Here is a 25,394-nt window from a genome sequence, read left to right as displayed (position 1 = left end):
CCCTTTTCTGGCTCAGCACTGATGTTATTTTAATATAGTTCCGTGGCTGGAGTTGCTGTGATTAGCAGAGCAATTTGCAGTGCGTTCTTCAAAATTGCCAATCAGTTCAGGCTCAAAATAGACGAGAGCCCCTGCACAATCGACGGCTGCTGCCCAAAAAAGCCCTTAGTAGTCCAGAAGGTCCGAGATGGGATTCGAGGTGTTTGTACAGGACCTGTACAAAGTGCAGCATCCCCAAGCTCCTGCCTTGCGTGCCTTTTAATTGCAGATCAGAGAATAAGGTCGTTAAGCCTAAATGGGAAGAAGGTGGTGTATGGATTTCATTAAATCCCTTGAAGAACCTTGGTTCTGGGTGGCTTTTGGCTGAAAGACCTTAGGTGGGAAGCAGAGTTGAGGGGCAGCTTTGGGGGCTCTCCTGCCCGTCGCTGCTATGTCTCCATGGGATGTGGAGGTCACATCCTCCCCACCTCCTTGTATCCCTGTGGCAGAGCAGGCTGTAAGGTTTAGAAGAGAAGCTGCTTGTTCTCTTTTAGGTAATAAAAGTGCACCCTGGCCATCTACGAACGGTTCCTTTGAGGGGTGGGAGCAGCTGGATGTTGTGCAGATCAGGCCAGCAGTGTTGGCGTCGTCGTCGTCTGGAGCTGTGAGCACCACAGGGTGCCCGTGGCACCGTGCAGCCCCCTCCATGGCACCGTTCCTCCCCATTGATGTTTCTACTGCCAAGGCAGAGCCCGTAGGCTCCATTTTCCTCCACGTCTCCCCTCCCATGGCTGTTTGCAGGGGTCTGTAACGAACGTCAGACAGCATTGTGGCAGGTGAGTGGCAGAGACAACGTGCCATGAACTGACCGCAACCACCGTTCCCCATCCCCCTGCACCATCCTGGGGAGAGGAGGTGGAGAAACGGGGAGTGAAGTTGATCCCTGGAAGAAGGGGAGGGTTTTTGAGAAGGTGTGTTTAAGACTTAGTTTTTATTTCTCATTACCCTGCTCTGATTTGAAGGGAAATAAATTAGTTTCCCCAGATTGAGTCTTGTTTGCCCATGATGGCGATTGCTGAATGATCTCCCCATCCTTATCTCCACCCAGGAGCCTTTAATTATATTTTCTCCCCCCCGTCCAGCTGAGGAGGGGGTGATGGAGTGGCTTTCGGGGGCACGGGGCACCCAGCTGGGGCCATCCCACCCCTGCACCCCTGAGGAAAGCCTTGAGGTGCAGTGTGTGTGTTGCCTTTGCAAAATACTGTGTTTGTAGAGGCTGCCTGTATCTCCACAGCAATAGCAGGTATCCTCAGATTGCTACCAGAGCTGGATTCCTCCCTCCAAACCCGTTTTATTCAAGGTGAGGTTGTCGGTGGTCCTGGCACGGCACTGGTGGAGGGCTCAGTCGCTGGGCAGAATTTGCCTCATTGGGTTGCACGTCATGACTGCTGGGCTTTGAAGAGCAAGCCCTGTCTCCAGCCGTGTCAGGGTCTGCAGGAAATTCCAACAGATTCATTTTTATCGCAGACGGTGAGTTATCCATGATGTGGTCGTGGGTTTCCAGGGAAATTGGTAAGAAACCATGAACCCTTCCTTCTGTTTGCATTTAATTAGGTGGCTTTCGGTTTGGTTTTGACTTAGTCGCAGTCTCATTCTTTATGGTGCGAGGCTTGGAAGTTTATCCAGAAATAAGATGGGATTTTGACCAGCTTAAAATGTTTTCTTAGCTTTCCCAAAGAGAAGGTGGAATTGTTTTATTTTCAGCGGTTTCTGTGGTTTCCATTATTGCTACCGATTTAGCCGGGATACTTTGGAAAGGACAATAAAAGGTGTCCTTGAGAGGCTGGGAACACATCACTGCTGGCTTCTGAGAAAGTTTTAAAAAAAAGACAGATTGTTTATTTTTGAGGAAAAATTACAAAAATCATGTTTTATGGAAAACAAAGTACTTAGCAGGGCTTTGCATTCGGCGAAGACAAATCAGCAGACTTAAAACGTACGGCAAAGACAAGGTTTCCCTCCCTGTTACACCCTTCCTTGCCTCGGCTCTTATTGTGAGCACAGATTTGGATACAAATATTTTATTTTTACTGAAGAATTGATTTCACGGCTGCCCTAAGTGAATAAAGCTGTGATGTATTAACTAATGTCAGGCATAGGATGTTTACCTATTTATCTTTGCGGCGGCATTGCCCGTAGTATTTTCTGCCTCTGTTCTCCAAGACTCGTTAGCGTTGCAAACATAACCGAGGTCCTCCTAATGAAACAATCACAGCCGTGTGGCTCAATATGCAGAGTAACACCTCCAGCAAAAGCTGATAAATGCCTTTGTTTATGATTTTTTTTCTTCCTCCTGCTATGTTCTCATGGAGGAAGAACGGGGAAACATATTGACTTCCTCTTAGCTTAAAAAAAAAAAAGGTTGAATGAAAAGGAAAATAATGGATGATGGGGAGGGGAGATGGTTGCGGGACCCATGGAGCATCACTGGGACCACTGGGCCCATGCGTAGCCAGGTGATGGTTGTGTCAGGAGCAGTGTGGCCAGCAGAGCTGGGACAGTGATGGTCCCCCTGTACTGGGCACTGGTGAGGCCCCATCTCGAGGGCTGTGTCCAGTTTTGGGTCCCTTCCTACAAAAAAGACATTGAAGTACTGGAGTGTGTCCAGAGAAGGGCAACAGAGCTGGTGAGGGGTCTGGAGCACAAGGAGAAAGGTCTGAAGAACTTCTGAGGAGCTGCTGAGGGAGCTGGGGGTGTTCAGCCTGGAGAAAAGGAGGCTGAGGGGAGACCTTCTTGCTCTCTACAGCTTCCTGAAAGGAAGGTGTAACCAGGGGGGGTCGGTCTCTTTTCCCAGATAGCAGGCAACAGGACAAGAGGAGACAGCCTCAAGTTGTGGCAGGGGAGGTTTAGATTGGATATTGGGAAAAAATTCTTCACCAAAAGGGTTGCCAAGCCTTGGAAGAGGCTGCCCGGGGACGTGGTGGAGTCTCCATCCCTGGAGGTATTTAAAAGACAGGTAGACTGGTGCTGAGGGACATGGGATAGTGGTGGACTTGGCAGTGGTAGGTTGGACTCGATGATCTTAAAGGTGTTTTCCAAACTAAATGATTGTATAATTCTATGATTCTGTGATGCGTGACCGCTGCATTCGCGAGGGGACTCTGCTGAGGCTGGTGCCACCTGGTGAAGGGTCCCCAGCCCCCAGGAGGGGGCTGCACATCAGGCATTCACTCTGCCTGGAGCTTCCCAAAGAGAAGCTCAAAGCACCAAATGGCTTTTCTTTCCATCCCTAAAGGGAAAAAATAATTCAAATTTCTGAGTTGCGTGGCAGCGGCGACCTGGCTCTCTTGGTGCCGTACAGCTAAATAACACCACCCAGCACCTCCCACACCGTGCCTGGGGCTGCCGACAGAGCAGGTTGTTGTGATGGCATCTCCCCAGCTTCGACTCACTCTTCTTGGGCAAACGGACCTCTTTGTGCCCCGGTGGACGAGCACTGGGAGCTGGTGACGAGCCGTGCTGTTATTAATGCCGGGGGGGGGCAAGCATTTGGGGAGTCCCGGGCTGGTTGATTGGTGTAGCGGGGTTTGAATTCTGCAGTGAATATGACTAATAATCCATGACCTGGCTGTGATTATAGATGAAAGAAAGCTGATGAAGAGACCCTGCAGTGGCACAGAAAGGAATTAGACATTGTCTAAAGCCAGGGCAGTACCGGAGCATTTGGATTTCACATCTGAGATTCACGGGTGAATAATTCAGGGCTTGAAAAAACGCTTCAGCCGCAGTGTGACATCTCCACATCTTCTTTCAGTGATATCCAAGACTTTAACTAAACATCGCTTCCCAGGGAGCTGGGGCAGCTGTCCAGATATTTTTCCTCTTAAATATCAGCATTCCAGATTGTTACCTGGATACGGATGGAGATTTGGACCGATATCTTAGGAGCTGCAGTCTCTCTTAATGCGGGTTTTTGCCTTCAGAAATCGCCCTCAGCGTTTGGCTGAACCCAAAAATCTTTCCAAGCGAAAATGAAGAGACGTAGCCTTATATTTAATTGACGCTTTCGTCTGATCGGGTGAACTGCTAAGGCACGCGGCGTCGGGGATGGGGTTGTTTGGGCATTTTAAATAAATGAACCAGTTCTCAAAGGCAAACGTTGGCAGATTTATTAAACGCGAATGGGAAAGTGGAGGAAAAGTAGACTGCGTATAAAACGGCCCCGGAAAATGACTTGCTGTTTTATAAATGCAGGAGGCCAATAAACTAAACCAGCCGCTGTATTTTAAAACTAAATACAGTGCTAGTAAATCTCTGCCTTTGAATGGTGAGGTATAACCAGCCAGAAATGTCAGTGTTAAAGTGTTCATATGACCTTAACTCTGCTTCCTCCAGCATATACATTATAATAAGTCTTTAAATAAATGATCATGTATGATTCCTCCAATAATTCATCCTTTTTCTGAATTATTAGCTACAAATGGATGGTATGTTATAATTGTCATCAATTCAGACTCCTTATTGGGCCTGATAAGTTCTATTCTTGGTCTGATAAGTGTGTTGATGATTTGCTTTTCCCACCTACCCTTATTCCCTCTTTAGTCAGAAGCATTCTCTCCTTCAGATGCGCATCATGGGATGAGACTGAAGCTATTTTACCTATAAAATTTGGTGGTTTGACTGTGTAGGCCATAGGAAACTACTCTATTATGAAAATATGCGTAGGTCGGTAGGGAATGCATAGTTTCTGTAAGTGTAAGTCACTTTTCAATTCGCCTTGCCTGGCAGACCCAATAACCCAGGTGGTCTCCGGGAAAAAATGATGATGATGATGATGATGATGTGATGAGCTGCTGCCCGGTTGTGTAATTAAAGGTTTTGAAAGCAAAAGCAAATGAACAGCAGTAACTCCAGGGTTTGGATTCCGGAGCTAAAAGCTCAGGCTTTCCTCTCCCAGCACAAGGAATATGCAGGAATTGCATGAAGTTGAAAGTTTAAAACGGAAATCATATGGAGGAGCCCATCTGCTATCAATATACGTATATAAAAAGGAAAAATCCTTATAAAACTTCAAGTTGTTCATGAATATTCAGAGGATGTGGCTAGGATCTTGGATTTAGTGGCTAAGGGGGTTTTGTCTTCCACATCACTGAGGAACATCGCCCATTTTTGAAGTCTCCCCTTTGCCTCTTTTCTAGCCATCTGCTGTCCTTAGTTTCTCAAAGCCAACCATGGCCCTCATTTTAGCATTTTATCATCGATGTAGCAAAAATGCAGGAGGAACGAGCCCTTCCTCCCATTGTTCACAATTAATTTCTTCCTGTGCCTAAGCCAAGCACTCGCTCGTTTGGTCTTCCTATCTGTGCTTTTATGAAAATTATGTATACTTTAGAAATTAACAGTTTTTATCCTGAGTCCTTGTCGGCTAATTGCTAATAAGAGACAAACGAGCTTTGCTAAGATTTCTTTTTTTCCTATAAAATTTCTAATTTGAAGATATTAGAAAAGAGAAATGTTTACCCCACTAGGGTTACTGCAAATATCCTGATGAGCTTTCATATCCTCCTCCAGCACCAGCCAGCTTAATTGCCCTCCTTAGTCCAAACTTTAATATATTACATATTTGTACAGAAAAAAAAAACAACCTTCCTCTTTTCTTTCTTCTTTTTTTAAACCTGGTGGTTAGTGGAGACGAGAAGAGAATATTTCTGATAGGGAACCTTAAGAAGTCGAAAAAAGAGGTAATGGTAAAGTTTAGGACTTTTCTTCAGCATACCTCTGTGAAATCCATTTCCTCATGCTGTTCTGGCTCCGTATTAATCCATGTCTTTAAACCAAATTCTACACAGCATTCTTCAGCTGAGTTATTTGATAATATCCAGTGTGCAAGGGAGTGTGAAACATCCCCTTTCTTACTCAGCTTCTGTAATATTAATGTACTTGACCTTGGTCTCTCATATTTCCTGATTAGGTTCACAGGAAGGGTTTGCTAAGCTTTTAAGATACAGTCTTGTAGACCTATCCGTAAATACTGCAGCAGAAAGAGAATTTTGGTAATAAGTTCATTTAAATGAAGCAGTTCTGCCCATCAAGAAATCTCCATCCCCAACTATTCTTTAATGGCTTTTGTTATTTTAAACCCGACTGATACATAATTAGCTTTGGAGAGGTCCTTGTGTTTTTGTAAGGTTAATACCCCAGTATCGCAGTGAATTTTCAACCTTTGCAGACTTTTAAGAGTTGAGGTTTTTAATCATTCCGGCCTAATTTTCTCAGAAATGCAGGCCCTTAACATTTCTGATTTATCTTAACTTTATATCTGGAGATTGAGTGAAAACGACATGTTTGGAATACAATTGCTTTTAAGGGGGAAAGGCAAAAAGCAACATTACGGGCTGCCTTCGGGCATCTCCTTCTCTCTGTAAGGGCTGGGGGTGGGCAGGCAGAGCACGGGACAGTGGCAGCAGTGGGGACCCCCTTTGCTAATATAAACCCCATCGAGGCAACCCCCCCACACTCTCACAGCAACGCCAGCGCTTCCTGAGAAAGCAAAAATGTGAATTCTCAGCTCATCTCTAAAGAAAAAATGCTTTTATTGCCATTGTCCTCTTCGCTTTGGCTCGAGACTTTGCTATGGTTTTTTTGAACGTTATTTTTATAGCTACCATGTAGTGCACCAAGTGCCCTCTTAATTTTATCAGCAGTTTGTCTGCCTGCAGTGAATCCTGAGTGATCTGGAGTCATACTCCCAACTGGGACACGGCCAACGCTCAGCACTGACATCTATCCATGAAGCCAGTCTATAGGGCAGAAAGTGGGTACAATCTGTCACCTTTATGCTTCCTACAGCCCTCTTCGGTCCCTTCCAGTGGGAGGGAGTATCTCCTCCATGCATAATCTAATTAATCAGAGCCATTAAAACATTTCAGAGCCCTTAAAATTCAGCTGTAAACCAATGTGGATCTGCTTCCATATAGGTCTTTGGGTAAGTGTCAGTATCTGCTTCTCCCTCCCTTGGGGGCTCGTTTAGGGACTTTCTCTCCTGGTTGTGGCTCAGGCAGGGTTTTACCTCTCACACAAGCTAAAGTAGACAGTTGAGAGAGGAGATCCTTTTTAAAGTTGTCCAAGAGTGCTCATTTTTTCTCCCAAGAGAAACATCTGTTTTTCCTTAGTATCTCTTATAAACAGGATTGACATCCTTTTTCAGTTTGTTCGCCTCGCCTAGTATTTGTTTCAGAGAATAAGTTTATTTGCCTTACTATTTTGCACAACAGTCGTTTTACCTCTAATTTCCAGTATTGGGTGATGTTCTGGTATCGCTCTGCCAGTTTTTGAACCCCAGGGTTGGAAGAGCCTCAATCTTGGGCTACTCGGGTTTGGCTCTTGTTTTCCTTTTTTGCTTATTACTGGTGGTTGTGATTTGTTAATAAGCCTTGTTAATGAGCTACTCACTCTTTTCATGGCCTTGCCAGCCTCCCATAACAATTTATTGGTTAGCTCTTAGATACTCCTGAAAGTCTCTGTATATATCTTGTGCTGAGAGGCAGCAGAGGGTAGATGTGTGCTGTTCCCAAGTATTGGTTATATTTTGCGTTCCCGTCTACTGAAGTCAGGTCTGCTAGAAAATAATGAGACCAGCTGATTTATGACCCTCATGGAGCTATATAGAGCGTATCAAGTCCTAAAATATGTGCCTGTGCCATGGAGAAGGGAGATCAGGATTCTTCCTCTTTCAGATTCATTCAGCTCTTGCTCTTCCAACAAATACTCCCTTTTCCTCCATTCTTTCCAGTCTTGATGTATGAAGAGCTAAGTTTAGGAAATCCCTAAAATCCTCTCTTGCTTTCCCCTCATCCCATTCCAGACAAAGATGACTTTTGCTTCTCTAGATATTTTAGTAATCCTAATAAGCTGTAAAAAGAAGGAGCTAACCCTGGCTGGATAGCTGCTGCTGTTAATTTTCTTCTGAGGTGACCTTTGGTCGGGGTGGACCAGAAGTCCTCATCCAGCAGCCTGCCTGCTGAGACAGAAAGGATGTATTTAGCTCATAAAAATTACAAGCCTGTCCTGGGGAGCAAGGTGGCAGCTGTACCTGTGACAGTTTTCATCACTGATTTGTTAATAGGCTTGTACCAACCGCTTAATACCGGGTCTGTCCCTCATCAATTGTAAAACCGTCTTTCTTTGGATATGGCTATTCATCTCTTTTAATAACAGAAATAATAGAGATGTTTTAACTTTAGGTCGTCACACCTAAACCAAACTTTGTATTTTTCATTTTCAGGAGGTGAATCTAGCCCTCAGCTTGACAGTGCTTTTCAAAACTATGCAGCTGCTGACATTAATTATTGCTTAATTTCCTTCCCCTCTTATGATGACCAAAAAAACCCCCAGCAATTCTTCTTAGTAGTCCTCCTCTTGATAGCCAGGAATCCTCTTTATGCTTCTTCACCCAAAAATTGGGTGTACTCCCTGAAATCCTCATGAGTTAGAGCTACAAAGATGATAAGGGGCCCTGGAGCATCTCTCTGATGAGGAGAGGCTGAGGGACTTGGGTCTGTTTGGTCTGGAGAAGAGAAGCCTGAGGGGATCTGATCAACGCCTATAAATACTTAAAGGGTGGGTGTCAGGAGGATGGGGCCAGTCTTTTTTCAGTGGTGCCCAGGGACAGGACAAGGGGGAGTGGGCATAAACTTGAACATAAGAAGTTCCATCTCAACATGAGGAGGAACTTCTTCACTCTGAGGGTGGCAGAGCCCTGGAAGAAGCTGCCCAGAGAGGTGGTGGAGTCTTCTTCTCTGGAGACAGTCAAACCCCACCTGGACACGTTCCCGTGGGACCTGCTCTGGGTGGACCTACTTTAGCAGGGGGTTGGACTGGATGATCTCCAGAGCTCCCTTCCAACCCCATAGCATTCTGTGATTCTCTGTGAGTCTACCTCGTCTCCTGTGTTTCCCCACTCTCAGTATTCCACGGGAAAAGTTCCCTGTCCCCAGGGTGTAAATTCATCCCACATCTTGTGAGGAGGGTTATTTACTTATTCCTTACCTGAGTCATGAAGTTTCTAACAACAGGCTCTCAACTACCTTCTCTGGGGACATGGCATTGAGCTCTGCTCATCCACAGCCAGTGTCCTTTGCTGTTGGATTTAGACCATCTTTTTCCCCCCCTCTTTTCTTGGTCTCTCTGTTCTCTGCATTACTACTTGGACTTTTTTTTTTCCCTGCAAGGTTCCCCTTCTCCCCAGTTACTGCCCCTTCTCACACCCCTAGTGAAATGATTCTTCACTCTCTTTCTTTGCATTTTGGTACATTTTGGTCTTTTGTGTTTCGCTGCTATCCTTTCCCTGGTCGAGTACAGTATTCTGCTGAAATACGCCATATTTCAGACATTCCCTCATGCGTTTCAGCTTCTCAAGGATTTTAATTGCCACCTTTTTCCCTTTATGATATACTGCTGTTCTTGATGTGTGAGAATACATTTACAGAGAAAGCTCCTTCTGTATTTTACGTGTGCTTTGTCAGGAAGGCTATAATTTTGTTCACTTCCTTCCTTTTTCCTTAAAGTTGTTTGTGACAGGTCTTGAAACACTTGCACCTTATGTCCTCCCAGAGTAAGGTCAGAAACTGTCATTTATTTCAGAGTGGGCTCTAAAATAGTCTGCTCTTAATATCATATCTCGGGGTCTGCTGGAGTTGGGGCTCGGGCTCTGCTATAATTGTTGCATCTGCTTTCAGCTGAGAAAGAAGTGGAGGCTTGCTATGAATATTAACAAGCCATCCATCCTTTACACCTTCTGGGAACACACTAGTTCTTAAATTGTTTCTTCCTTTCATGGGTTTTGTGTTCTCCATTTTCTCGGCAAGCTCTTTTTTTTTTTTATCAACTTCATTTCTTTCCCCCAGATTTATTCCTAATTGGAGGCTTTTATCTGTATTTATACCTAGGTTGCCAAACCTATTCTGAGCTAACGTTGGCTCTATCAAACCTTAACTTCTTGAAGGGTTTTAGATGTCTCGCTGCTGGGATTGACCCACAAAGGCCTTCTTTGTTTTCTATTTCTCTTTCACTTGGCCTTTTCTCCCACGTGTTCACCATCATTGGTAGGAAAACCCTAGGGAGCTGCTGGGAGATATGATTTCCCCATGAGATTTTCCTGTGAAACTACTATTTAAACCAGAATGTGTAAGTCCAACATCCCTTTTGACTGGAGAAGCACTCTATGATGGGCAGAGTGGGAGGATGGTTTTGGACTGTACATTTCCTTATGAGCTTGGTCTTTCCAACCCTGTTATTCTGGAAAATTCATGTACTCTGTATTTTTTTTCTTCTCATGGTGCTGAGCAAAATTGAAAACCCTGGGCCTAAATAAAAATGTAAATTCTTGGAAAAACAAGTTTACTCAGAGAGGTACTTCTAGAGAACCTCATTTTAGATACTTAGTGGTAAAATACATCCCCATCTGCTGGCAAGTGGAAATTTTTATCACTTCACCCACCAGTTATCAAATTCTAGTGAAAAAAACAAGAATCAAGTGGAATCCCTGGAATGAAAGGGATGTGGGAATTTTAGAATGTGGTAGGAAAACAGCATCCTTCAGGTCAGCGAAGGCTGAGCCTGGCCTCACTGCACCGGCTCTCGGCATGTGGTGGGACCACTGCCCACCACGCTTTCTCCACGGGAAGTTCTTTGTCCTGTGTCCTGCCCACGTCTTGTTAGAGCTGAAAGGAAAAAAAGGAGAAAAAAAACAAAACCCAAAACCTAATAGGAAACCAGTCGGGTATTTTCCTCTGTAGAGGTCTCGCTGCCCCTGGACTCTCTTTTGTGCTCCTGCAGGAGAGTTAATGAAGTCCTGCCAGGGCAGGAGACGACGTTGTTAGGAAGAGCACGGCATGTTCAGCATCCGTTCGTACCGCGGATAGAGCTGAATTCTTTTCTACTATTACTCCACTGAATGTAAATATCTCAGAGACATTTACATGGTATTTCTTTTTAAGTATATAATGTTTTCATTCAAAAGTATCATAATTCTTAAAAGACCTGTCAGAGGCTCTGACATGTAATTAATTTCTCTAAAGCTCCTTTTTTTTTTTGAAAGATACAACTGCATATATAGAACACCTGCGCTTATTCACAACTCTGCAGGAAAAAAAAAAAAGCCACATCTTCGCTTTCTTCCCCCACTTCTCCATAAAAAAAGATTTTCCTTCACTTTGGATACTCCCTCTCCATCTACCCTCATCATCTACAACAAACACAAGCGCTCGGTATGTAAAAGCTGTGTGTAAATAGAAACTGGGACGCTGGGTTTTGTCTGGGTGCTGGCGACCTTTTGTTTATTCAGCTTCAAGCCGAAACACTCTTGCAACTTTAATTACGGAACAGCTATTGCTAACCCATAATCTAGTCCATCTAATACCATTCCCCTATGTGTAGGTGGGCTTTCAGGCAGTCTCGTAGGCTGGTTATTTTTACCTGGTAGATTGTTTTTTCTCCTCTGCTTGGGAGGAGAGTATGAAGCTTCAACAGAATAATAGTGGTGCCCAGGAAATATAAACGAGGAGATGTTCAACTAGCTGTGAAGATACACACATATATATATATATACACACATATATGTATATATATAAGTGGCCAAGCACTGGATTGTGTGGTATTCATGGCTTTCTGGCTGGGTTATTCTTTCTAAGTTCTTCCAGGGCATCGTTGTGACCATCCCTGCTTCTGCTGGAAAATGCCACGAGCCAAATCACTGCTGCTTCCCAAGCAAGAGTCTGCAGAGAGTCCTCTCGGGGGGAGGAAAACTCTCCAGCAGGTCCCTCAGCACAATTTCTTGGGAATTTCTTCTCATGTCAGCATGTGGGCAAGCAGGGCTCTCCAGCTGGGGAGGCTGAAGGGCATGTCCTCTCCTTCTGACACTTCCAACAGCAGCAAGGTGATGGTCCCCTACACTTCATAAACATCCATTCAGGGTGGTTGCCTTCAATACTGGGGAAAACAGGCATTTTCTTGCTGAGAAGGAAGCAAAGCCATTTGTTGCTTTCTTTGTAGAGGCCAGGCATTGAGCAGATGCATTTTTCCCTCGTGGTTGTACGAATTGGTGGTGGTTCCCCCTTCGCCTTTGTAAAATTAATGTTAGTAGGAATGTGCTTAAATCCAAGCTGTACAAAACAGTGCCAGTTTTAAGTGAACATAAGGCCCATCATTTGTGTGACTGGAGATGAATGTGGAAACGTGTCCAGATGTTTTAGCTTTGCAATTTGGGCGTTTCTTCCTGTTCTGGATAAATAACTGACACCCCTCCATTTCATTTGCTATAGGGAGCATTGCTCCTGTTGCTGTTGCTTTGCATATCCTGTTGAATTTATAGGAAAAGAAATAATCTGGTTTTACTCCAAAGAACTGTTGAAGGGATGTTCTACCAGAATCTTGCCTCTAACTATGGCTGGGAGCAGAGGGAGCTGGTGGGGCCTCAGCTGGGACATGTGCTTTCCTTCTCTGACCATGTCCACCTCCGCTCCAGCAATTCCAACGCCCATAAAACTTCTCAAGGATCATGTGGGTTTTTAAAACAGAATAAAAAAGTGCTTTGGGTTACTTGGCCATCTGGGCTGAGGACTCCTGCTCACAAGGCAACGGGAGGTTTCCAGTGGAGGGCCCGTTTTGGGTGCTGTTCTTATTCTTCCAGACTTGTGCGTGCGATCTAGTCGCTAATGGCTTTTTTACAACCCCATTAGCACCAGCAGTGGGAAAATTGACAGGAACCATGAGGAATGGAGAGTTTTCTCAGCTGTGATCCTGAGGGTTTTTTTGAGGCACTCACAGTCTTTCACCTGACACGAGTCATAGGGCTGCAAGGGATTTCTCCAGGTCACCGAGTCCTGTGTACTGCTGTCACGGGCAACTGCATCCTGTCCTTCTGTCCATTAATTTGTCCATCTTGTGCTTAAAACTAGTTGGATTGTTTTTTAGCTCCAGTGCTTGCTCTCTGTGACTTCTTCCCTTTGATCTCCTTTCATAGCCTGTATCTTTCTCTGTCATGCCAGCTGTGATCTTAGCAGACCACTGCCCCAAAGTATGTGGTGCAATCAAGAAAAGTCCTTTTGAATTCTTCCCTACAACTGAGCCCCTGGTGACCGTCCTTGAAACACAGCCTTGCCAAGCTGTACTCCTGCCCTCCTCCTCCAGAGACCTGGACTTCATCTCACTCCGCGTCTTATGCCTGCCATCCTCTTCCTCCATCCACTCTGGCTCCAGTCAAGCTCATAAACTTCAAGCTGGTGACTGATTTTCCTCCTGTCGGTTCTTCCTAACAGCGTGACCCCAGTTGTGTATCTCTTCAATGGCCCGAAGCTGTCTGAAATCCATATTCTCTCCTTTTTATTCTTCTGTCTGCTGATGGCTCTGTGTTCTGTGCTCTCCTGCTTCCCGGTGTATTTTGTGCCCATCGCCTTTATGCCCCAGACCTCTCTCAGTTTAGTTTTTCTTCCCAGGGACCCAGCTTTTCTTCTCCTCTTTGTTATTCCCAGTCTTTGGTTTCTTCTTGTTCTGCATTGCGTCCAGCCCCTTTGTCAGCTTTTCTTTCACAGCGGCTGGTGTTTCTCCCTGTCCCTCCTGGGATCTGACCCTTCATGGCCACCTGGGCCCCCCCAGAGGTCCTCTTGTTCAGCAGGTCTCTGCAAACTTCAGATTGTCTGTCTCATTTGCACTTCATCTCTCTCCAACCCTGTGTGAAGATCCCCCCTCAGTTCTTTCCAGCTTGTTTCTGGAGCTCAGCTCTGCTCTCCAAGTTACCGTGCTCCCGCAGGCACATCCTCTTCCTTCCTGCATTTCATCACTTTCATTGTCTTCTCCAGCCTTTGGATCCCATCCACTGGAAACGTCCCTCCTGCGCTTCCCCACCCCTTATCCACACACATCCCAAAAAATAATTAACAGGACAGTAAAAGTCCCACAGGTTTCCCTACCTAGAAGCTCTCATTTTCTGCTTCCATTTGCTCAGCTGCCTGCTTGCCCATTGCTTGCTGCCTTGGTCTGCTGCCCAAAGGAGCCCTGCTTTCTCCTTGAAGGTTGCCCATTGGGCATCTCTTGGAAGTAAGGAAAGGCAGAAGGCTCCCTCATGTACTTCTTTGCAAACTGCAGCCAAACCATGGGCTCCCCAAACAGCAAGAACAAGAAGTAACCCACGTGTCAGACCCTGCTCCTCCCTCCTCCGGTGGAAATCCCAGCCCTAATAGGGTGATGCCTTCATTAAAATGCTGGAGATCTTTCTCAGTGAGCTCGCTAGTGTTTTATGTCCGTGTTGTTATTTTTTCTCTGGAGATGTTTTGTGTGCTGGAAGTGACAAATTTACATTATTGGAGAATTATTGTTTCTGCTTCTGTCCTATGTTTTATTCATTGCAAGCCATTACTTTAATACGGCTGTGATTGTGTTACCGGTCAAAAACAGGCCACCTGTGGCATTTTACACCAAATGGCTACAGACCAGTACACCCCAAAATCAGGTGAGCAAAGCCATGCAGAGAGGATGCTTCTCGTGCTGGTGAAGCGAAGACCTGACTCGCAAGACAAAGACTTCTACAGCAACCCCCCCATCAGCTCTTACCCCTCAACCTGGTTCCTCTGGGTTGAACACTGAACAGTGAGAAGGAGCTCAGTAGTATCCTGATTTGACTTCCTACATATATTGTTATATATTTAAATAATATTGAAATATTATTGCATATGTAAATGATGGTCATATTCCAAGTCCTTTCTAGGGCTGAGGCTATATTTCTGCGAGAAGGCATGGCCCATCCTTTGGAGGACAGCAGGTTCAAACCCAACAAAAGCAGGTCTATTTCTGAAGCTGCCACGCTCGTTACCGCAAGGTGCTGAGGAGGCCACCAGCAGCAACAAGGTTGAAAATAATTAGGGAAATTAATGGAATAAATTGCAGGTGTAGTCTCTGAACGCTGAAGCCCCTCAGCTGCAGATAGTCGCAAGTGAGGTGTGATGACAGGACCTCTCCCCTTTTACTTGGCATCTGCTGGTGACCCTGCAGGGATAAGCCTCTATCAGAGCATCACCTCTGCACTTCAGGAAGACGGTGGAGATCAGAGTATACAGGGATGTTGATTATAACCTTCTGTACGGTGAAGATGATGGTTCCATCAACCACCCTGAGCGCGGTGAAGTGAGCAGCAGGTTCAGATCTGTAAATGTGCACAGCCAAACGCTCTGTCCTCCAGCCCTTCCTGCCCACGGCTCATTGAAATGGAAGCTTTTTGGACATTTCTCTCCCTCCTGGCAAACCACGAGGGTGTGGAAAACACATCTACCAGGTCACAATCTACTGGAGCTCCTTACTCAACTCAGCATCTCCTTCTCCCAGAGCTTCCTCAGGGAGCCCACAGCTTCCTCCCCAGAAGTCACCTTGGCCCATATGTGGGGCCAGTAGTGGTTCTCTGGTCTCCTGAGGCTTTAAATATTTTATTAGCGTTGTCATTAATTGCTATTTTTTAATCTTAATTTTTTAATATTTCTATAAGTGAAGATCCATTTAATAGACAGGAGATATCAAGGAGGCATGGAGCTGTAGACCGTTACTGGAAGACGCAGATCAGCTTTCACTCTTAGAAGCTAATCTTCTTCAAGTTGTATGGAAATAACTCCCGAGGATGCCTGATCCATGTGTGCTTTGGAGTTTCCAGTCCCTCCCGTCACAGCAATGCTTGGGCTGGAGCTTTTCTCCACCGCGGTGGGAGCCCGGGGTGGTGGGGAGGGTGCGGGTGCTGGTGGGAGGGCTCCTTCTGCAGCCTTTGGAGAGCTTTGAAATAGGGATTTGCATCAAAGTAAAACTCTCAGGGTTAGTTAAATATTCCTCTAAATATGCAAAGGAATTGAGTTACTGATGCTTGTTATTCTTATCTTACTCCGGGTGTCACAACATCTTTAAGTTCAGTGAAGGTTTCACTTACTAAGAGGGTTGTAAAGATTTCACATTAATTAGGAGGACTCCGCCGCAAATCTGAATATGAATGAAGTTTGGCTGCTGAACCCAGGGCAGTGAATGCTGTGGGAAGATCAGACATTAACAAATGTTGATTTTAAAAAAAAAAAAACAACACACCACTAAACCAAACAAAAAACACAAAAAGCACCTAAAACAACACTTCAATCTAGTACCTGTTCTATGGGAGAGAAAACAGTTGAGTTCAAGTTGCCAAAAGGAAATTTGATTCTAAAATAGTTTGATTTGACTTGATTGAAAAGTAGATTCTAACTTGAATTCACAGTCAAAGAGGTGAAATTCTGTCCATCAGCAGTGAGGGTTGTCCTGTGCCACCCGTGCCCGGGGATGTGTCTCTCCATCAGCAGGTGATCGTTTTAACACGGGGGGATCTTCAGCAGAGGAAGGGAGAAAATCTGGGCCTGATTCTGATCTCGGTTTTGTTGCTTTGGAGATGTACCACCAAGTCCAGTCAGCCTCGACTGATGGTCATACAACCGAGGTGAACAGGACCATGAGGGTGGTGGTAGGTGGCTGGGGAACAAGGCTTCCAAGGAAGGAGCTCTCATGATGAAGACGTGTTTTGAGTGAAGAATGAGACTTGAGGTTTTTTTTTTTCCAAAAGTGCTTTTTTGGGGTGTTTTTCATACCTGCCAGCACTTGGAAGATGAGAGTGGTGCCTGGTAGGTAGGGCGAGCAGTTCTCACTCGGGATATCTGCGTTTCTCCTCCAACTCCAACGCAGAGTTGCTGTTGTCTGAACTGGGGCGAGTCCTCTCCTCTGTATGTCTCTGCTCACCTGTGGAGGTAACAACGCTTAAGCTGCTTTTGCAAAGCAGTTTTGGTCGATGCAAAGGGTGCAGCAGAGGTGCAGGGCACCATTCCACCTTCTAAAGAAGGACTTTGGGGAAGGAAATGATGATATATAGCATTTTAACCTTGCCGAAATACATTGGACTGGGCTTTCAGAGTGGAAAAGTGAAAATAAGATGGCCTAAATAAATAGTATTTCTCCTTTTGAGCAGGGTAAGGGCAGCACGTGACGTTGTGTGGGTTGTTTTTTTTTTTTTTATTGTTGTTATTTTTTATTCACGGTTCCTTGAGCTGATTCTGGGAATTGTACTGACTGTGGTTATGTTTCTGGAAATGTGCAGGTTGGCCAGATGCAGTGGGGCATGGAGTGAACAGAAAGAGGTTAAATTGATGGATGACCAACAAGAGCAGGATTGTGCCTCAGAAGACCAAGAAACTATCCTGATTAATGGGGTGAAAGAAAATGGTAAGGAACTTAATTACAGTACATGAGGGAGCAGCGACAACTTTGCAAGCCAACTTATTTTCCTAATTCCTTTCGTGTATTTAATTTTAGCAGTTTGCAGGTATCTCTGCCATGTGGAGCAATAGGGTAAATGTGTATTTTCTGCGCAGATGTCACTCCAGCTATGAATCTACACCTTTTTAGGTCTTAACAAGTACTGCTTTTGCCCATGCATATGCATGGTTGGAAATGTTTGTGTGCACGTGCAGGTTGAATTATGGATTTTAGTGTGGTTTCTTAGGGGAAAAAAGCTGTAGAAGACCATGTAGCCCCTCTGTCTGTTGGGAATCTTTCCCTCTCTTCTCAATTACTGGTGAACACACTAGCCAATTTCAGCAAAATTGGACTGAAGGATGCTAAGTCCCTACGAACTGGGGAAAAATTAGAGGTTGGGTAGAAGAAACAAACCCGGATTAGCACCCATGGAAAAGGAAGGCCGGACTTGTGAGCTTGTTATTGACTTTTCTGTATAGCCCGTTGGCCAGCTGGTGGGATTCCCTGGCCACTGGTGCTGCTGGCCACAGTCGTGCTCCTGGGAGCCACGAAGTCATTCCAGCTTCCATCGACATTGGTGGGGAAGGATCAGCCCCTTCCAGCAGCCGGCCCAAAACACCTACCTTTGTCTGTATCTGTTTAATCGATTCCATACTTGCTTTCAAAGGCAATAATTGATTAGGAGTAACAGGGTTCTGCTGCCTGAAAACCTGATTGAAATAAATATCCCTCTGAGCGTTTTCTCAAGTCGTTTGGACTTTAGTCACTAGCCACAGTAATTGCTAGTCCAGTGTTGAGACAGAACTTGACATTTTCATTCTTCACCATGTTTTTATGTTTAATTTCATGGCTTTTTACATTTTGTATTCACCTATAAATCTTGAGAGAGAGAGATAGATAGATACTTATTTAGATATAATTTTGACCCTATTAGATATCAAGGGCTTGGTCCTCTGATGTCTTGTAAGTTCAGATCCTTCTGTTGTCTCAAAACAAGGTGCATAGAGACAAATGTTCCTCTTGTTCGTTACCGAAAACCTGGAGTGACTCCAGCCATGGGGGTCCCTGTGGGGACCCCACAACACGTGCTGGTGGCAGGTGGAGCGTATGCTTGTTCTTGCTCCTTCCGTGTAATTTTGGAGGTATCTATCTTTGTCAGCCCATCTCCTTCATGACCATGGATGGTCAAGCCACAGCTGCTGGAGCTACAAGGAGATTTTCTAGCCATGGTCCCCTCCTCTAATCTAATAGGCAATAAAATCAGTGCTTACCTGCTCAGTAGAGATGGGTGTTTTCTAGAATCTGATACCACTTCCATGGAATTCAATTAAACAGGGCTTTAAAAGCACTTTAATTAAATATTGCTGTGTAGGAGTTGCTGCTGAATCCGAAGCGGTGAGCCAGCGAGTGGCTCTGGTGCCACCACCGCCCCGTCGATGGCACTTGGGGATGGGGCTGATGCTTTTTGCCTCCTCTCACCCCAAATATAAAGGGATGCATTGCCCAGTTTGGGACTGGTCTCCCCGATTCCCAGCAAGATGCTTCCAGATTTTTCCGCTCAGGCTGCCCATGTGCTTTTGGATGGTTGTTGAGTTAAACCAGGAAAGGTGGTGCTGTTTCTCCAGCGTTTTCTTTTTTTAAGCATGTTTTTTTTGAGCATTGTTTACTTTAGAGCATCAATTGAACGTGCGCCTGATTTTAGGATGATACCAGCCCTAGAAAAATCAAGTTTTGGCATTTGTATTTCACAGGAGTTAAGTTCACTTACACAAGTATAAACCTAAAGGAACACTCAGAGTTTATTTTATATAATGGCATCTCTGTGTATTGAATGCAGCGTTTGAGATTGAATCCCAGCTTTCTATCTCCCCCCGCTTTTTTGAGTCTTACAGCATTCACAGGCATTTTTCTTTTATCCTCAAATTTTCCATGCTTCCTGTCAGCCCCAAGCTGATTTTGATTTTATTTTGCTCCTGAAGTGGAACTGCACTGGTTAATTTGTTTTGGTGCTTAAGGAAAAAGATACCACCTCTGCATTTCTGATCTGAAAACTGGTGGGAGGGACTCAAAAATCAGCTTTATTTATTTATTTATTTATTTATTTATTAACCCTTTTTGCGGGAAGGGAAGCAGCACAGCTTCCAAGCGAGTCAGCCTGGTCTTTTCCAAGCCACGTGTGTTGAAGATGTTGACAGACCTCACCTTGCACTTCTGCTCTGATTTGTACAGTGTTGGGGAAGTTGGTTTGAAGTCCTTAGGGCGCTGCGAGGCTCGGGCTGAGCTCGCTTGGACGGGCTTGAGGCTCCACCGGTGGCTCCATCCCTGAGGTCCCCCCGTAGCACAAACCTGCTGGGAGCTTTTGGGGTGACAAAATCAGGGGGATTTTGACCTTTTAGGCTCGGCATTGCGTCCCGCTCCCTTTTCATATTACCCAGGTGGTGGTACCCATGCCCACACGAGCCTTCCCTGATGCCGGTTGGCATCGGTGCTTTTCTATGGGTTTTTAATAAAACCACTTGGTCGTGGAGGGTCGCGGCAGCCGTGGAGGTGCCACATCCCTTCAGATGCCCCATTTCTCGTGACAGCCTGGTGCTCCAGCTGCATTTTAAAGCGCTTTTCCCTCCTCAGAAAGCCCGCTCTGCTCCCACTCTTGCCCCCTCAGCCTTCAGCGGAGCCACCGAAAAGGTAAGATGTGAGACACCACAAAAGCACCCGGCTCAGCCCCGACTCGGCCGAGGATTCCAGCTGGTGTGAATGCCCACACTGGTATATTATTTTATTTTATTTTTTAATGCAGAGATATCAGAGCGTGTTCATGGATGAAAAGGCATCGTATTTAAATTTCAAGGGTCATGCCGTCCGCTGAGCCAGGAGTCAGATAAAAGTATATTCATAACTTTATTCTGCCATAAAAGAGCGCAACGAGGTAAAAATAAAAAGCCTGAAGGTTAAAAAAAAAATCCTTACATTATTTAAAAAGACATTTTTAGAGATTAGGGAAGAATGGTAAAACCCACAATAATTCTAAGAATAATTGCTTTAAACTCTGTGTTACCTTCTGCTTTCCCTTGGCCTGGACAGTGACAAAAAGACTATCAGGCTTTTAAAAACAGCCCTAACTTTGTGACTCTCGAGCCGTAATGCCATTCAGGTATGTTTAAGCTGCAAGACACCGCAGGGGGGATGCTTTGTTTCTTTAAGAATCTTATTTTTCCATTAATTTTTTCCATGTTAATGGGAACATTTTTTATTAGGCTTGTTTTGTTTTTTTAATAACCTTGTCAGGTTTGAAAGGCAGTATCCAGGTAACGGTATGTATATGAGGAGGAAAGAACGGATGGTTTTGGTTTTTCAAACGTACTCTTGTACCTCTTCCAGCTGGCTGCAGGGGGGGGGAGAGTGTTTACCTCTCCCTTCCTTGCACATCACGGCGTTAATGAGATCCAGAAGGGAAGGATCACGCTCCCGCAGGAAGGGCCTTTGCCACGTCCCGAAGGAGCGGTGGGGAAAAGTCACCCCCCGAGCCCTGGGGAGGAGGGGAGCGGGGTGGCGAGCCCCGGCAGAACTGCAAGGCTTGTAAACCCTCTCTCTTTTTTCCTTTCTTCCCTCCCTTTCCCTTCCCTCCCTCCCTCCCTCCCAGAGCCGCACTCCCTGGATGGCGACGAGAGGCCTTGCACCGCCGCCGAGGCCGCGGTCACCTTCTCGGCCCTGACCACGGCTCAGAAGGAAAACCACGCGTGTCACCGGGCGCTGCCTCCCCTGACTTCGAAGAAGCCCTGTCTGCTGAGCCCCCCGTCGCCCCTGAGGCTGACAGATGTCCCCGAGCACCCCTCGGATGACTCCTCCGCCCACGCCATCTCCCTCACCTCCTGCGTGACGAAGGGCATGAGCTCCTGGTCGCTGCCGGGCGACTGCGAGAAGGCTCCCTTCACCATGATGGAGCCCGGAGGGATGTCGGCGCTGACGGGCGACTGCTTGATGCAGCCGAGCCGGACCTGTCTGGGCTGTTTTATTGAATCAAAGGACGGCATTGATGCGGAGCCGGGAATAAGCTTGAAAGTGGGGGATATAAATAGGGATTATGACACCTGTTCGGTCTCTGATATAGGGATTCACTGCATGAGCACAGGAGAAACCATGAGATATGGGGATCAACTGCTTTCAGACCAGCTTTTAAGCTTCCCTATGCATAAATCGAGGGCAGCGGACAAAAGAGATGCAGAAAAATCTGACAGTGATTCAGAGGACCCCACTCAGAAAAATTATTACGAGGGATTACTATTAGACAAATGCAATGGTGAGGAACCTTTACTAACAAATCCCAACCAGGAATGGGGCTATTTTGAATCTTTCATTAGTGAAAGTAAAATTGAGCTGCTTGACCTCTGCTCCAAAAATGAGCTTTCTGTAAATCTGTTTTCCGAGGAAGACGTGGATAATTACATGTTCGATGACGACGATTCCACCTTGGGAAGCGATGTCTGCTCCCTAAAGATTAGATACGAATCTTTCCAGGACAACGTGCGGGAGAAGACCACCACCCTACAGGAGGACGCCCAGTTCAACTTCTTCCCCAGCGTGTTCAGCAACTGCACCAAAAGGGACAGCAGGAGCACCCTGAAAAGGGGGCCCGGCGGTGCCACCGACCCCTCGCAGTTCAAATCTGAGGAAGGCATCATCTGGGGGGAGGAGGAGGAGGACGGCGAGGAAGAGGAGGGCGAGGAGGAGGAGAAAGCTGCCTTAAATAAATCTTGCAACAGCACGGAGATGGTGCAGTACGTGGGCTCCAAGAGGAGCCACTTCTTGGACTCGGTGAATTCCACGGAGGACTCCGGGGAGTTCAGCGACGACAGCACCTGCACGGAGTCCTCCTTCGACGTGCTGCGGGACATCAAGGACTGCAGCCGGTACCTGTCCCGGGACCACTCCAGCTCCTTCATCCAGCAGAACTACGGGTTGAGGGCGAAGAGGAAAGTGCGATACAGCGACGACTACCTGTACGATGTGGACTCCATCGAGAACGAGAAGATCCTGGACAAGAAGGAGTGGCTCCCGGACGGCCCCAAGGAAGAGGACGACGACGAGTGGTGCCCCAAGAAACGGCGAAAAGTCTCTCGCAAGGAGCCCCCCGTTATCATCAAGTACATCATCATTAACAGGTTTAAAGGGGAGAAGCATATGCTGGTGAAGCTCAGCAAAGTGGATGCCAACGAGACAACTGTTACCCTCAACGAGGAGCTGCTCAGCAAATACGAAAAGCTGGCCCCACTGAAGGGCTTCTGGCAGGAGAGGCAGCAGAGCCGGCTGGATTTGCTCAGATCGTCTCTCTACCACAAGCAGAATTTCTATCTTAACGGCTCAGATGCTTCGTTCCTCCCTCACCCACGGAAGCGAAAATGCAAGCTAGCAAACAGGCACCGGATTCAAAGAATTAAAGCCATCGAGCAATCAGTGAACAAGCTGGGCTCTTGCTCCTCTGATCACAAGCAGCCTTGCAGCAGTAAAGAGGACGCGGGCCTGAAAGGGCTGCCGGCGTTAGCCATCGCCACCCCCAGCTGTGCCAACGGATTACACCTAAATGACATCACGGGCATCGCCGCCGTGAAATGCAAACCGCAGGAGCGGGAGCACAAGGGGACGGAGAGGAAAGTGCTCCGCAGGATCAAATTCAAAAGTGAAGCCAGGTTGAAGTGCAAGAAGATCAAAGCTGCCCCCGGCACGGCGGAGGGCTCCCCGGCGCTGGAAAACCAGGACTCCGCGCTGCGCCTGAAGGACGAAACCGTTCCTTGTGCTTCAGACAGCTCCCATCTCCCGGAGTGCCACGAGGATAAGGTTGCTAAAAATTCTCCTTTCCTACCATCCACCTCCTCTTCAGACAAGCCTCTGCCATCTGCTAATATCACCACCAATGTACCCCTGATTCCCGGAGGGTATCTGCAGACGTTGTTAGATGCTTCTGATTTGTCGAGCAACGCCAGTATCTCCTACTTCGCCCAGCATCCCTCCGAGCAGCAGCAGCACCCGCTCCCCAGCATCGTCCCGGCAGAAAAGCCCTTCCCGGCTCTGCAGCCGGCGCAGAGCTGCGTCCTCTCCCCTCCCTCCGAGTCGGAGCTCCAGCAGTCCCCTGGCCACTTGGAGATGGAGCAGAGCAGCTTTGGTGGCATGTGGCCGGGCGGCAAAGGCGCCGGCACCAACCGCCAGGACTTCCCCGGTGACCTGCGGGACGCGGCCGGGCTGCCGGGCGAGTTCGGGGGCGGCGGAGGGGGTGCCCCCGGCGCAGAGGGTCTCCCCGCCTCTGGATACACTCAAGTCAACCTGAATAGCAGCAAATTGCTCTACCAAAAAAATTACATGCCGGATAGCCAACAAGTGCAGTCTGATGATTCTTATCAGTCATGTCATTTTAATAATGGAGAGGGGCGCTTTCATTTCCAACGAGGTACACTAAGTACAGATGATGGCAGGCTCATTAGTTTTGATTCAGTGGGTTCATTGTCAGTTAGTTCTAGCAATTACAGTTCTTTAAGTTTAAAGTCTTGTGAAAAGGACGGCGAGGATGATATTAATGACGATTTCTTGGCCCACTGCAGTCCCAAGCTAGTGATCCAGCAGAGCATAGATGAAATCACCCCTTTGAAGGAGTCCACGGACCTTTTAGACATTTCCAACTTCACGCCCGATAAGTTCCGCCAGTCGTCGCTTTCGGAGATGTCCCCTCCGGACACTCCCAACCTGTCCCCACAGATAGCTGGCTCTGACACCAAGCCTCTGGGCACCCTGAAGGGCTTTCAGGAGAGCCCCCAGGCCACCCTCAACAGCTCCGAGAAGGTCAAGTGGAACTGCGGGGTCCTGCAGACCGAGGATCAGGCAGATAATGGGTTTGCTTTAAATAATCACCAGTTCCAGTTCCATATGTTCAACGATGAAGATTCTGTCAGCCTTCTCGAAAAGAGTCCATGCTTGTCAACATTTAATGAGCCATCTGGTCAAATTAGCACCAATAGCAAAGTGTCAAAATCGAAGAGGAAAAGTTCATCCAGCAAGAATGTGGGTACAAACCAAAGCTCTTCCCAGAAAGCCACCCGGAAAAAATCACCCAAAACCAACAAAGGAACCGATAAGCCCCAAGGGAAAAACTCCAGGCAGGCGCCCAAATCCACCAGGAAAGGGAAAAACGCGGCGGGAGTCAACGGTGAGAAGGCTCCGGCCGTTGGTGGCAGGGTGGTCAACCAGCTGAGCAACGTGGCCACCACCACCAAGGGCCTTGGCGAGAGCGCTCAGCATTGCAGCCTGGCCGGGGTCAAACTGGGCAAGCACAACGGGCTCTCCGGAGACTGGGCGCTGGGCAAAGAGGGTGGCACGGGCTGGTCGGAAGCCAACCTGGGCAACGCCACCAGCCTCCTGGACGACGATCAGAGGGAGTTTGAGGAACCTTCCAACATCCTGTCCAACATCGCGTCGGGCATGGCGGACGTCCAGAGGTTTATGATGGCCTCCATCGAGCCCTTGTGGGGGCCTGTTGGCCACAACAGCGTTCCAGACATATTCCGGTCGCCGGAGTCCAACAGCCTGAAACTCAAAACTCTTAAAATTTTGGCAGGGACGTCCCAAGAGGCGAAGAAGAAGGCGAACGGCGGCTCGCCGGGGGCGGCGAAGAACCACAAGTCGAACAACAAGGGCTCAAGCAAAAACGGCAAAACCGCCACCGGCGACCCCGGTCGCCCCAACTGCTCGACCGGGTTCACCACGGACATTCACACTCCCTTTTTTGATAAAAACTATAGTAACCTGAGCACTTTAGGCAATAACGGACCTACCCATAAAAAACTCTACCGGCATAAATCCAGTTCCAAATCGCTGAGGGACGAGAACTGTAAAATAAAGCGAACGGACCGCGAACAGCCCCACAAGGACCCCCCCGTGACAGCTGCTTTTGAGAAACTGAGGTAATGCTGCACCAAACTGGCTGGAATGCCCCTTAACCTCCCTCCCACCTGCTAAGCCCGCTGTTCCTCAGTTTTTTCCTTCCTGAAAGCAAAAGTTGCATGAAAAAAAAAAAAAAAAAAAAAAAAAAAAAAAAAAAAGACGTTCCCCTTTTTCACTTTTTGTGT

The 25,394-nt window shown here is 46.9% G+C and overlaps 1 protein-coding gene across 1 annotated transcript in view; it reads left to right on the top strand.

The window, feature by feature from the left end:
* Positions 1–25,343, top strand: part of KIAA2022 (KIAA2022 ortholog) — a 101,643-nt gene extending 76,300 nt beyond the window's left edge. Inside the window, exons 3-4 of the mRNA XM_014955276.1 lie at positions 17,126–17,250; positions 20,924–25,343. Coding sequence (XP_014810762.1) covers positions 17,175–17,250; positions 20,924–25,233 — 4,386 coding nt within the window. The 5' untranslated portion in view covers positions 17,126–17,174 and the 3' untranslated portion in view covers positions 25,234–25,343. The remainder of the gene's footprint in view (positions 1–17,125; positions 17,251–20,923) is intronic.
* The last annotated feature ends 51 nt before the right edge of the window (positions 25,344–25,394 follow it).

The sequence above is a fragment of the Calidris pugnax genome, unplaced genomic scaffold (assembly GCF_001431845.1).
Source record: "Calidris pugnax isolate Ruff unplaced genomic scaffold, ASM143184v1 scaffold38, whole genome shotgun sequence".
Taxonomy (NCBI): domain Eukaryota; kingdom Metazoa; phylum Chordata; class Aves; order Charadriiformes; family Scolopacidae; genus Calidris; species Calidris pugnax.
Note: the sequence above shows the minus strand (reverse complement) of the source record. Positions and strands in the feature narration are given on the sequence as shown.